The sequence below is a fragment of the Oculina patagonica genome, chromosome 2, assembly GCF_052425735.1.
Source record: "Oculina patagonica isolate OP01 chromosome 2, crgOcupat, whole genome shotgun sequence".
Lineage (NCBI taxonomy): Eukaryota > Metazoa > Cnidaria > Anthozoa > Scleractinia > Oculinidae > Oculina > Oculina patagonica.
The window spans coordinates 30,763,270-30,778,521 of NC_135759.1; the positions used below are offsets into that span (position 1 = coordinate 30,763,270).

Sequence of the window (15,252 nt, forward strand, 5' to 3'; positions counted from 1 at the left end):
GACAAACAGGGTTTTCGACGTATAGACAGTTTTACAATAACGTAACTTTGGAGAGAATTTACTTCCCTTGGTGAATGAGGTGGAAAGGAGTCATTATCTGAAAACAACTTTCCATCGATGTACAGTGCCCATTTACACAAAAACACCACAGTCAATTCCAACGTATTCTTGAAGACACGATGCACCAGTGGTATCCCTTATATAAGTGCTACAATTGCAAGGCATGACCCACGGAGTTAAATGGATATTATTCACAATCCCGTGAAATCTAAAACTCTCTCTTGTAAAACAAAAATTCCTGAAAACTCTTCAGTCTTAAAATAACTTCTTTCACTGCCATGGCTATCCCCCGGTGACATGCTCGGTCTGGGGCAATGGATACAGAAGAATCCCGATTTCTCGAACCGACAGGGGAAACAAAAAATCGAGAATTAAATAACAGAAAAGTACTATGAAAGGGACACGAAAATTGGTCGAGAAATCGGGAGTTTCGAGAAACCGAGAGTTCGAGAAATCGGGATTCTACTGTACTTTAAATTTGACAATGGTAATAGGACTAGTTGGAGTCCAATTCTATCTGTTATCATTAGTGTGATTTATGATAACGGATGACCGCGTAGCGGGAGTCCGATTTGTTTCATGACGGGTATGATTACTAACGGAATTGGAAGACACGAGGTTCTGTTACCAATTAATCATTACTATAACGAAATTCAAAGGGAAGGTAGTGGGACAAAGCGAAGCCAGTTGCCAATACCAATCATCTCTATCTGACAACATGCGCGGAAAAAAGGCAATTTTGAAAAATGTTATCAGAATATAAAGAAGGAATGTTTATGAACCAATAAATTGCATGACGAGTTTTGTTATTGGACAGACGAGCTTAGCTGGTTGCGGTCCAATATGGAAACGCCGAAGCGTGTCATGTCGATTCGATGCCGCCGATTAATCAAGCGTGGACAACTTAGGTTTGCGACCCAAAAATAAAAAAAATATTGGTTCTCAGTTTCAAAATCAACTTCAAAGTTGCAAAATTGCGAAAGGAGTCTTTTTTTTGCATTATAACTCGATAAAAAAATATTACTATTATTACAACTATAAATTGAGAAAGCTTAAAGTATAAACTTTAAATCAAAACTCGTGAGGGGGTTGAACTGTGTCACACAGATTCACTTTTTCCGATAATTTATTTATATTAAACACATTTATTTTTTGATTTCATTTCCTTCGTGCGGCAACAGTTTTTTGGGACTAATTACTGAAATTTAAACAGACGTGGGATCTCCAGCAAATAATCACTTGTTTTATTTGTTTGTTCTCTTTCCGTGTCCCAATTATGAGACTAGTTCACTTTCATTTTCCTGAGCTTAATCGCAAAGTTACAATATGCAATTAAAATTTTGAAAAATCCCTCATTTAATAGCAAAATTTAAACGAAGAAATTTGTGACTAGCTGCGACTACCTCAAATCCATTAACAGGGTATCAAAGATTTAAATGCTTATTGTCCAGTTTAGATTATGTCACGTTTTCTGGAGCATTGTAATAAGACATGATCTCAAATGGAACAAAAAGCACTTAATGGGTCTGTTTCAATGACTGCAGTTTGTGTGGAAATAGCAATTATTACTTCTATATAACGTAAATAAATCATGAGCTAAAAAATAACATGGCGTGTGTTTCCACTATGACGAAATAATAAGAAAACCGTGAATAAACTATTACTTGAGAGACTGCTACAGCAATAACAACAGCTGAACGGGTGATTGATCAGCTTCAAGAAACTCACAGACGTTTAAAAAAAAAACAGTCAAGAAAAGTTAAACACTTAGAAAACAATTACTCGCGAATAATTCAACATCTTAAGTTTTTTTAATCAAATGACTTGTGAAAATTTCTTCAAAGTTTCACAAGTCATTTGTTTAATGTTTTTAAATATGAAGCATTCACTTGTTAAGACCCCCGCCACGGATGACTAATAACGTTTTTAACCAAATAAAATACCCGGAAGAGCAAGCACTTTTTACCGTTAAGATTTATCGTTTATCGCCCAAAATCATGAACTGTTGTATCTGTTGTACTGGTTTTCAGGTTAAATCTCTTTCCAGCGTAGGTTAAACTGTTTCAACTCGAAGATAACGCTCTCTACTTAAAACAATTTAAATTTATTTAATAGCTATGGTGGGTTTCTTTTTATGAATTCAAATTGTTTTATGTCATTGAGTGTTTTTTTCAGGTTGAAACAGATTAACCTAGGTTGGAAACAAATCTAACCCACAACATATCCACAAGCCGACTTGTAACATTCATGATTAGGAAATAACAACCAGAAACTCTTCGGGCCCTTTTATGACGGCTTGTCGAAAGTAGCACTTGTTCACCCCGCTTGTAATAATCAGTGTATCAATATACCTTATGATCATATTTTTTAAATTGCTTGTTTTGTTAAAACGCCCCACTCTGTGCATTTATAGAATTTGTGAAGGCCTTTGTGTCACACAAATGTGAGTAGTATTGGGCTATTATTTTTAATGTTCCGGTTTAATTACCGAAAAGCCGTTATTACTGCTCATATCCACCATTTAAACACAAAATCAGTGACAATAGCCCTGAGATATTTACACCTGTTAAACTTTTTTCAAAGAAACAATTTCTTAATGAACAAAAGAGACTATAATCGGCGAGAGTAAACTTACGACAATAAAAACGTTCGAGAAACTCATGATGTGAAGTTTAACCTGCATAGATTGCTTTCAATTTAAAAAAAATTGCCATGCCAATCGAAACCATGGCGTGATAGTAAGCTATTTTCCTATGAGAGACAACAAATGTCTCCTAGAAAGTAATAATTAAAGCTCGAGGTTTTAAGGAGAGCATTGCACTTAATATTGTATCTCATCTTAAGAGCTGTTAAAAGCGCACCAAAGATGCTCTCATCTTTTCAAGCTAAGTCTGTAAATTCCCTGAATTCCTCCTCAATTCCGAATTCTCCACCTTCTTTTAATTCAACGCCAGCCCCTGCAGATTTCCTCAACATTGATGACCCAGGAAGAAGTTCTCAGTTTTCAAGCTCGTTTTCGATCCGCGCTATTTTGTCTTCTTCGTCGACCTCTCCGCAGGCACAACCCTTTCCTTCTTCCATTCCTTACAGTCAACTGCTGCTGACTGGAGATGTTGCTCCTTTTGACTATTCAGCTCCGTTCCCTCATCATCACTGCTGTCATCAGGGAGCATGCGCTGTAAACTGGCAAACAGATAAAGGTACGTCTGTTAAAATTGTGATGAAATGATAAATACAACATAACTGTAATGTACTGAAGCATTAATGACTTAACAACACATATCAAAGACAGTTTACAGCTCTAAGGAAAAGTTCCCGAATTCGTGACGATTTCTTTCACCCTCTTAGTCCCAATCGCCTAATTCTGCGTTCACACTATTACTGAGACATGTTTATAGCAAACACGCTTCCCTTAAAAAATGTTTGTAATTGCACTGTTGTTCAGTTCTTAATAATATACATCAAAAAATTTCTCGAATCTGATTGGCTTAGAGAAATGCAGTCTTAAGTAAATTCGATGCTGAAACGAGGACATGCAGTGCAGAAATGAGGAAATTCAGTGCAAAAAAAGAGAAACAAACGCGGCACCCTGATTGGTTAATAAACAAAGGCAGCCACAGGGGGCCAATCAAACGCTTCCACGCAATTTGAATGGCGCGAAGTTTGGATCTGCTTCGAGATGCGAGTAAAAAAATGGCTGGCGTTTTGAGCACAGTAGAGGACCAGAAGACAGCTCTAAATACCATAACACTGAAAAGCACTTGTTTTTGGTTCTCGTTTTGGAATAACTGGTTTCCGAAGAAGGAAATTGCCGACGAAATCAAAACTACAAGCCGTCTTAGCCTCACGCTTTGCTTAAGCAAATTTATTTACGCCGAATTCAAAAACAACAAACACATTTTCGAAGATTATGGACCAGATAGCCTCGAAGTTATGCTAACATCGCTTGAAAGACACTGTACTTAGAGAACAGAACTTTACTTTCTATTGTACGAGACAGAGAATTGTTTCGTTCAAGAAATGAAAATCGAAACAGCTTCACTTCGCTGACCGTCGAGTTGAAAGCGCTTAAGCAAAGCTCGTCAAGTAGAAGAGAATAAAATCTCTGGAAGAGGTGAAACCCAGAATCTTTTATTCAGACAATTCTTTTGACTGTTAAGCCAGATTTTTCGACTAAAAAAACTTTTAAAACATTGAGGAACCTGTACGTTGTTTGGGCTTTGATCTTGTTTTGAATGAACGCGGGATGATATTTGCCGGGCTTGAATAAATTGTTTTTGTACGAGCTTTGCGCATGTTATTTTCTCGCAATTTTTTCATGAATATTATAAATAAGTAATCACATGATTTTTCTTGTTATTTTTGGTATAAATAAGCACTTATATTTTTTAAAAAAAAATCCCCCCCGGGGCCCCTGTTAGCCTTTAAAAAATTTTACTCGTGCTTATTTATCCCAATTTGCACTCGAAATCATGTGATTACCTATACAAACACGTGCCGTGTATGGTTTTACAATTCATGCAGTTTTACGGCACTCGTGATTCACGGAGTGTACCGCCTGTTTTCAACATTTTCGCAGTGAAACATGTTTCATTCGTGAAAGGAGTAAACATGTTTCGGGCAAGTGTGAACGCAGCATAACAAAATCGAGCAGCTCTGGAAACGAGAATGGCGGAATTTATTAACTTGCCGATACTTCTTTAGTTCTTTTGGATGGATAAATTATAGAAAAGGGTTCCAACCGTCAGAGCTATTTCGAAAACTATATAGCTCCAGCTACACCTTTTCTTTACGTTATTTGGTCACCTGACCAATTGTTACAAAAGGCTCATTAAAAATCTAAACCAAATGATTGCTGTTCCCACAGAGACAAACATCAAAAGAGATGACAGCAAGAAAGACGGGCGGAAATCCAGCAAGAGATCACGAACCATTTTCACGCCGGCGCAGCTGGAGCGATTAGAAAGCACGTTCGCCAGGCAGCAGTACGTGGCTGGAGAGGAACGCCGCAACCTGGCTGCAGCGCTCCACCTGACAGAAACACATGTCAAGGTCTGGTTCCAAAACAGGAGAATCCGGTTTAGAAGACAGGCGCAACAACAGTTAGACATCACAGCAAAGAACTAAGAAGAAGACAAGACTTCCATTCCCGGCTTACAGTTGTTTGAAAAGTAGTATGACAATTTAACAGTGATAAAAGCAAAACAAAGACGTGCGTTACTATTTTAATGAGTAACTATTTTAGCAATTAGTCCTCAAAGTTTTAGGCACTCCTTGATTCTAACACGCCAGGCGATAACCAGACTATGCTAGGTCCGTGCGAAAAAAGAGATTTTGTTACACGCACTTGATTTGTATTCTTTTTTGTCTTGTTTAATACGATATCCAAGCGAGTGATGTACAAGCCCCACAAACCTCCGACAAGCGTGTATTTGCTTTAACACAGATCGAGTTTAAATAAAGGCGTTATTATTATTATTATTATTATTATTATTATTATTATTATTATTATTATTATTATTATTATTATTATTATTATTATTGTTATTATGTTTCCTTTGGAAAGGCCGCGAACAACAACGTTACTTCAAAATGAAATACAGGACAATGTTTAGCTTAGGTAAACAAAGCTGCATGCGAAATTTAGAGTTGATTTGACAATGTTTAATTTAGCCAGAATTCGAAGTGACGTTGTTACCCACGGCAGTTTCAATTATTCACATCTTTAAGGAAATAGTCTGGTGAAATGAAGGAAGATCTCGATTGTTGGAAAGTCTGTATCTCTGTTTCTCAAGTGAGTCATGAAAATTAAAGAATTTCTGCAAAGTACTCATTCTTCAGAGGCTGCCTGCAGCAGGTGGTAGAACATCTTTAGTCTGCGTGCTTGAGGTTTGTAAAGTGTATCGACTGGTAGTTGGTATCTGTCTGTCTGTAATGGATCCATGCGCTTGAAGAAAGAGTCCAGGATAACTTGCATGCACATGTTCGGAACGAACCAATCATAAGCCACTAACAAATCGTGACTCCGCGCGAACACGGCAAAATCGAGTTGCAGAAAAATGTAAGCAAACATGAAAACTCCGAGAAAAATAGTGTACGAAACGTACTGTCGCATTAAGGTACTATCAACCTTAGAGAGGTGACTGTCTTTAAAACAGTTTATGTACTAGTTAGAAACTAAAAAAATGCAGATGTTAGCAATTGAACAACATCTTTAGCTTAGCAAGTATACATCAATTTAATGTACCGCTTAACATTTAATATATACACCTTATTATATACTCAACAAAATATCGCGTTTTTGATTGGTCAATGACGAATGCATAAATAGGTCATAGAGTGCAAATTGGGGTTATAGAGTGCAATACAGAAGTTGCTATGGAAACACCGGGGAAGCGCCAAATTTAAAAACCAAATTAAAAAATGACGGACAGCCGGTTTGCTTTGTCAAACCAAAATATCATCGAGCAACTTAAGGAAATTGCGAAAAACAAAAACACTTTAAGAGCTACACAGACCTGGTTGAAACATGGGCAATAGAAAGAAAAGTAAACCCAAAAATAGAAGAATACGAGCACGAACAACTCGATGAGATGTTGCAAACCTTCTACACAGAAATACGCACAAAAGACGGGTTTGAATACGAACCTGAGAGTTTAAAGTGAGTCCTGAAGGGGTAAAATGGGAACTGGGATTTGCCTATTTGTTCACTGGGAAAATGGGATTTAGGTCACTGGGACTGGGATAAACAAACAACAAAATGGGAATGGGAAGCACGTCAATACATGAAAAAAATATATATATTTCACGCTCGATGGACCTCAATGATATTCCTCAAGTGTCTTGAGTCATAGTTACGATGTTGAAAACTCTGAAAACAAAACCAAGGCACTGGCCGTAAGTGTCTTTATTAAGTGTCGATCGAATCAATCTCGTTCCCAGAGCCTGCGTTCCCCTCCCTGGCGCAGACCAGAAGGACCGCGGCCTCTGGGGACGAGATTCGTCGGTGATTCAATTACTCAGTGGAACAGCTGTGACAGAGCATGCGCAATCTACCCAACCGTAATCCATTCAATCCAATATGGCGGAACATTCAATTGGTTCAACTCGAACTGTGGTCGTTGACGTTAAATACGTCTCCTCTACTAACCTCGTTGCTCATACGGAGAATTATAAATTGGATATTCCTCTAAATTGTTCAGTTAAAGAACTGGAGAAAACATTGATACGGATGTGTGGAGTTGAGAATTTCAGCAAAAGAAGGGGATTTGCCGATTTCAGCGTAGATATATTTTATATAGACTTGGTTGAACCTGGACATCCACGCAAAGCACCATTCGTCCTTCGCACACAAGAACAACTGGAAATGTTCAAAAATAGTGAGAGTAAGCCGTTGTCAGTGAGAGTAATTCAGCGAGTTGTTACGTTTGAGAAGGGCTCGGTTAATATTTTTGTAAACAATTCACTCGAGAACGACACAACAGACCCATCTGGGGCTAAAACACCCCAGCAGAAAGCACAAAATAAGGTTGCTGAAGGTCCTAAAACAGAGGATCGAAATCGTGCCAAACTCAAAAAACTCTTGTTAGCAACGGATGATGTAAGACTTTCTGATGATGGCATTTTAAGAGGGACACCTTAACTCTGTTCGAGTATGAACTCATGTTTGGTTCATCAGTTGAGGAGGCTGTCAAAAAGGTTGACAAAATGGGCGGCAGCCTACTATACTCATCCCAATTCCTATTATCAAGTCCCAACATCCAATTCCGTTCCTTTACCTCAAGTAAAGATTCCCAAGCTTACTTCAAATCAAATAACAAGAAACGAAGAGGTTGAGATGCGCGCATGGGCTAGAATGCACGGGAAATCTCTGAGGCAACGGAATGTTCGACAGGACAATACTATGGACAGGGTTGGTACACTTCCCTTGAACTTGTTCGAGAAAGAAAGTGTCTTGAAACCGCTGGATCTGAATGAAGTTTTGAAGCGTGTGGCTAGTGAACCTCTTCAAGAAAACAATTAACAGCTTTAGAGCCGACCGATGGTTCAAGCAGCTTAAATAATGAGGAACTGCTGATTGAGAGGAATGATGAACGTACTGAACAAGTAGACAGCTTCAGTGCCAGTGATACGGAAAGCGACTCTGAAGAGGACACAGATGATGCACTTGTGACTACACCAAGCATGGTTCGACCAACAAGGCTAGGTAGATTAAGACGATTCACAAGCCGCATGGCAGACTTTCTGCAATCAGGAAAATGATAACTGGAAAAGTGGTGGGTAAGAGATGAAAATAAATGTTCAAGTTTAAGCTAATAAAAATTTCTAATTCTCTTTTAGACAAACGGACAAATGAAAAGTTATGTACTCAAAAGTATCAGTAATAATAACTAGCAGAAACAAAAACGTGATTCAGGACTATCAAAAGAACACAACTACTGGACATATAGTACGTTTGAGCCCAGATTTTCCATGCGCTGGGATTTCCCTAAAATTTCACTGCTGGGACTGGGATTTCAACAAAAATTGGCTGGGAAATGGGATTTGTACCCCCCCCCCCCTCTTCAGGACCCTCAATCCATGCTGGCAGCCCTTGACCGCTATTTAAAAGAACGTGGCTACAAGTATTCCATAATTGGAGACCGAGAGTTCCACTAGTCCAAATTGGTACTTGAAGGAAAAGTGAAGTGTCTCCGACAGCAAGGAAAAGTGAAAAGACCCAACGCCGCGAGCGCACTGACAACCGAGAGAGAAGAAATGCTATGGAGTGAACAAAGTCTCGGTGACTGCATCCCAAGAGTTCTTTCCCCTCTTAACTCAACATTTTGGCCTGAGGGGAAGACAGGAACACCATTCAATGTAAGTCGAGGACTTCAGTTTTTGTGTGGACGACAGCGGCACAGAGTTTCTGCCAAAAATGTTCGCTACTGGCGGTCGGAAATGTCCCGTTGAGTTGCTGAAGCAATACCTCAGTAGACGTTCTCAAGAGCTGCGAGAAAAAGGTCCTTTTTACCTTGCCATAATTGAAAACCCCAAAACGAATGTTTGGTACAAGAAGCAGTTTCTGTTGCTACCTAAAATAGTCCGCGAAAGATGTATTATGTCCATTCTGATGACGCACGAAATCATTAAGTTCTTAGTTGATGGGCAACGTCTGATAAATTCAGAAGATGATGGGGAAATAAATATCCTTGCAGCGGCTACAACTTTCATGAGACGCTACCTGTGCCACACTAGTAACGCTATCAGTTTTAAATGTTCTTTGCCAGCATATTGATCCATATTCGATCGATGAATTCAATATACTTGCTCTACCCAAAGAAAGCTTGGCTTCAGGCACAAATTCTACCTACCATTTATTGTGATGTAGAGAATTTTGTAGATCTGCTGCAAATACACGAGTAGAGCACTCCATTAAACCCTAAAAACTTACCTGTGAAGAACTTACGTAAGACTGACCCGCCAGTTTCGTTGAGGAGCCGTGAGACCCGGCTGTGAAAAGACTTGGGACTAGTGAGAAAGGCTAAAAAATGTGTAAATGGAACAGGAATTTCCACCAGGAAAACGGGACTACCTTTTTAAATTGTACGGTTTTTTCGGGATTTTTCCAGTGGAACTAACAGAATAGTCGTGTTGCATTTACATCCCACCAGGAATTTCCGGAAGGTTTTTGAAAATGGTAAACACCCTTTTATGATAACACATTTTCATTATTTCCATCCGAGGACATCCTTTCCCTTCATCGGTCTGAAAGTTGAGTATTCCTTTTTTTTTATTGAGGTCGTTGTCCTTAGTCAGTTCTTATTCATTTCGCGTTTCTGATTACCCGAGGATTTATCATGGCTAATGCAGACGAGGACACGTCATGTGCTCTGGTTATCGGACACTCTTTTGTTTGCCGTCTTAAACAGTTCACACACACACATGCTACCTTTTGGCGCCACCAAGGGCTAGTACGTCCTTGGATCAACGTATACCATGACGATGACGATGGAATCCATCTAAATCGGCGAGAAGAAAAACTGCTCTATCGAAGCTATCGTGGTGCAATTTTATTTTCCATCAGAGAGCTACGATTACAATTTTCATTATTTGAATTAGGTTAGGATTTTACTGTCTTTCTACTTTGTCGTGCTCGATTCATTTTTGCCCATTGTCCACATTTCTTTATTTATAATTTCTATAATATTCTTACGGGGATTTACGGATCTCTTATTCCATGTTTACTTCTTGGGGATATTTATGCGTCGTTAATTATATCATGCTGATATTCGGGGTATATATTGTGTTCCCCATTGTTTTCTTACTTACATTTTGGGAATGTCTTTACGTGTATCACTTTGCCACCTTGCCGGGTTATTTTCATTCCCTCCTGGTATAATACTTGTGTTAAGGTGTTTTTACGGATTACTACTTCTATGCTACTGACATGGTTCTTATTTATTGCGGTAGACAACACCTTACTTATGTTTACCTGTCATAGCTTTTTACACCTTTCTTTTATCATGTATTCCTACGGGTGTTACGCTCATATTTTTGGGTTATTCACACCCAATTTGTTTCGTGTTCCGTGTTGTCCATACTCTACCGACATGTTCTTACATAACAGGGTTTACTATAACCCATTGTATCATGCTTTTGTGTTTGGGCTATTTATGCCCTGCCAGCATGTTGTTCCTTTTTAATTTGAGGTTAATTATACCTCAGTGTGTGATGTCTGTGTCTGGGTTACCTATACCCTCAGCAGCATGTTTATATTTATTGGAGTGGTTAAATATATCCTGCATTTTATCATGCTTTGTGTTTGGACTATGCCTATGCACTGCCAGCATGTTGTTTATCAGTTGGAGTTATTTATACTCCATTTTTGTCAGGTTTTCAAGACTGGGTTAATTATACCCCACCTTTGCCTGTACATTATTCCACGGTGTATCATGATCTTATTGGCCAGGCAATATGTACACCGAGTCCTGTGCCATTCACGTGTTATGCACCGTTGTGTGAATAATTGTGATCTCACACACACTTTATGTTACTTTAAAAAATTTACTGCGGTGCACATGAAGTTGTGCAATAATTCTGTTTTTTATTCCTGTATCTCGTTCTATACGGGGAATCAATTTTTTAACATTTTAAGCATTACTTCCTAATGATGGGACTTTGAGACTCTCCCCAAACGCCCCCCTCCCCAATCTTCGGTCAAGACCACCCCTTCGAAGAAGCGTAAAGTAACCAGTACCAAAACGTCAACAAGGTCATATCCAACTACATCTACCAGTTTATTGACTCATACAGTGTCTGAGGATCAGCTGATGCAAAGAATCGCAGTTGCCGTCAATCAAGCTTTCAAAAAGAAAACCCACCCTGTCTGTTCCCGCTGCCGCTCAGTCCCAACCTGACACAACGCCCTTGGTACAGCAAACAGTTGCAGAGGCCATCCAGCAAATAACAGGGGCAAGCCAGTCAACAGAGTTATCCAATGATGAACGATCAAGTAAGAGTCAATTTGTGTCTGTTGTCGCTCCCCTTAGTTCCTCAGTTTCCGCTAAGACTAAGAATAAGATCTGGGATAATCAATGCATTGATTTGGGTTTGCTCTTAAGTGTGCAACCCCCTGAGGAGTCCTACAGTTTAAAACTTTATAAATCCGGGGGCAGCAAACCTTAGTCATAATTCCTAACCAGAAAAAGCTGTGGATCAATAACATAGAGCAGTGGACAAATACCTTCTTCGTATTTGCGAGAAATCACCTAGCGAGGTTCCCAGACTCATGACATACATGTCTATAGTAAGAGACTTGGCATACGGACGAGGCAACTGGAGGTTTTCTGATGATATCGTAAATACTCTTTTTCTTTGGCTATCGTAGTTTAACTAAAAATAGCACGCAAACTGCGGTGATGAACATTACGGAAAACGCATTGTTAGAAAAAATAGACCTTTTACTTGACGTTTCGTATGCTTCTACATACATCTTCAGAAGTAACTGTTAAATGGAAGTACAACTAAATTTAAATTCTAAAAACAATAGGATTGACAAATGACGAAAAACAGATGATGAAAACAAAAATTATATGAAGAAAATAAAATACAATGAAATAACAATTTGCACATAACAAAATGTGCATTTTTTTTGAAAAAAACAAAAAACAAAGAACTCATCAGAAAGAAGTACTGGTTCCCTAACATGAACAAACGCATCAAGGATATCATTAGCTCATGCTTCAGCTGCCAGGTAGCAACCAACACACATCCCACCGAGCCTGCCAAGATGACAGATCTACCAGAAAGACCGTGGGATACTGTTGAAGCAGACTTCTGTGGACCCTTCCCTAACAACGAGTACGTATTGGTTGTAACAGATCAATACTCCAGATATCCTGAAGCAGAATTCATCAGTTCAACATCAATCAAACCAATTCGAAGAAAGCTAAAGAAAATCTTCGCTACGCACGGGATACCAAGGACCGTACAGACTGATAACAGACCACCATTCAACTCACAGGAGTTCAAGACCCTTGCCGCAGAAATGGCATTCAAGCATAAAAAGGTGACACCCAAACATCCCAAAGCACAAGGTCAAGTTGAAGGATTCAACAAACTTGTGAACACGACAGCAACCACTGCAAATCAGGAAGGAATGGAAGTACACAAGGCGACATACGACTGTGCTTCAAGCATACAGAGATACGCCACACCCAGCTACCAAGAAGACACCTTATGAGTTGATGATGATGAGAAGTCCAGATGAAACTTCAACACTTCCCATCAGCAACTGCACCACAGGAGCAAGATGTCAGAAGTAATGACCAAAGTTTCAAAGCGCGAATCAAGCAATACCACGACCAGCGACACAGAGCAACACAACTAAACCTTAAAGTGGGCCAGGCAGTCATTGTCAAACGCGATGTAAAAAGGAAAGCCCAGACTCCATACGAGCCACACATCTATCTGGTCACCCAAGTGAAAGGATCTACTATCTTCGCCAAGAGACTAAGCGATGGAAAAACAATCTGCCGGGATGCATTGACGTTTAAGGCATTAAAGACAAACACCATGGGTACAAACGACGAAAAAGCCAGCAAGCCACAGTCAAACCCAATACCATCTGCATACAGCACCAAGCAGACTGGAGTAGCAACACCCAGAGATGAAGCTACTGGCAATCCAGAGAGGAAAATTAAGACCATACCTAGACGATCAACTCGGACACACATCAGTGTTTGATAGACACCTGAGAGACTTTGAACAACACTAACTATTGGACAATAAGAAACAATAGGAACATTGACTAAGAAACAGAATTCTGAACACTGAACAATGAGCATCGAATATGAATGCAAACATTGAAGTCATTACAGTTACTTTATTAGATCATTTTGAATCACTATGAATCAGCCATTAATATATTTGATCGCTACAAAATTTAAGTTGATTTTTACATTTATATATTCATATGGAAATGTAACTGAAAGGGGAGGAATGTAGTAATATGATACTCGGTTATTCAATCTAATAAGACATCACACGATTATTGTAAAGCAAGAATAGTCTGATAATATACAGCGGGTTGGAATTATCTGTGTCTTCAGTGATCAATGTCTTTTTTCTAGTAAGCTTATAGTAAGCCTTATAAAGGCACAAAGTGAACAAGAGTAGCCAGAGCAGTACCAATGACCAACCAGCCTCAACACCAAGATCAGATACTCTTTGCATATCTGTGACAAAGAAGCAACATTTAGATGTGACAGAGTGGTTGATGCCTTCGTATGTATCCTAGGTGGAAGATAGGTGAAAGAATGGGTGGAAGCAATGCATGCACAGTAATTTCTGCACAAACTGGACAAAAAGTTTTGGAGGGGTTTCTTTTAATACCTAAACAATTGCAATATCTAAGCCTTGTCATACCAATTTACACTAGCATAATTATAAAAGGAAATCAGATTTACAACTCGTTCAACATGCCAGCCCATCAGCCAAACCGAGAATGTGAAACAAGTCCTTCAACAAAATGACCAGAATTTCCAGAAGCTTGAAATCATTGCAGATGTGGGTTTCTTTTCTGTTGAAGACCTTAAAGACTATCTTGTAGCATACCATCAACTACATCCAAACTATCTTAGGCCTAAAGTAAAGTACAAGTACCCAAACCTCACCTCCACTTGTACAAACATCATGCACAAAGCTGGAGCTAACCAGAGATCGAGTCCTATCACTTACTTTTTGTAAAACAATTACTCATATTCACATGTTTATCATTAAATAAGCTTGACTTTCCTGCTTTGAACTTTTAAAATTTAAAATATTTCTCAAGCTAAAAGAGTCATGTATGGTTTCTTTCTTAGTTTGAGATAAGGCTAAAGAGTCTCTCAGCAACCTTGTTAAGATCAAATTACAAAGCCTCTCTTGTGCTTCTATTTTACAAAATACTTAGTAGATATATTTTCTATTTTAGCAATGGTGTGCTCTAAGAATAATAAGAGAACACAAAACTGTTTTACCGACTGATTTGTGCCTGTTGAAATAACTTCCCTTCTTGGCACATTTCATGCACTGTAGATGAATGTTTTTATACTACATTGGATCCTATTGCCATTTACAGTCATTTAACATGGCTTATGCATTAACATATGTAAAAGGGCCATTATCAGTCTATATTTTTGTTGCAAAGTTTAGAAGTGGTTTCATTTAAAGCCAATGCCTACCAAACATTGTGATAAAAACTTTTTTTGTTATATGTAGTATTTGCTAAGAACCTACTGTATTTATGGATATTTTTTGTCCAAAATCCGTAGTTGCATAACGTATCTGGTAACATGGTTCAAATTAATTAACAAGATAAGTCATGTGCGCAAGGGAGAGGAGCTAGATTTTGATTGAAAAACGGGAGAGTTATCACGAAAGCTGAAAGTGTCAAAAAGCTTGTAAAGATTGTCAAGAACGTGAAAGTATACTACAGTCCTCCAAAGGAAACAAAGGAAATAAAAATTGTGAAGTCCTAAATGTGTGGATTTCGAAACCACAGTTCGCACTGTGGCAACCTGGTCACACAAAATCTTGTGGCTCTCGTACTACATGTCTTCATATATTGCAATCAAACAATCAATCACAGCACCAAAGACCATCATCAGCACAACAACAGTCTTTAAACTGAAGTGTACCACCACAAACCACTTCAATACATGTTCCATC

At 38.8% G+C, this 15,252-nt stretch overlaps 1 protein-coding gene across 1 annotated transcript; it reads left to right on the plus strand.

Annotated features, from left to right (window-relative positions):
* Window positions 1-2,520: 2,520 nt before the first annotated feature.
* On the plus strand, window positions 2,521-6,327 carry LOC144644116 (uncharacterized). Its single transcript, XM_078503535.1, has 2 exons — window positions 2,521-3,260; window positions 4,928-6,327. The coding sequence occupies exons 1-2, from the start codon at window positions 2,927-2,929 to the stop codon at window positions 5,185-5,187; spliced, it is 594 nt and encodes a 197-aa protein (XP_078359661.1). The 5' UTR covers window positions 2,521-2,926; the 3' UTR covers window positions 5,188-6,327.
* The last annotated feature ends 8,925 nt before the right edge of the window (window positions 6,328-15,252 follow it).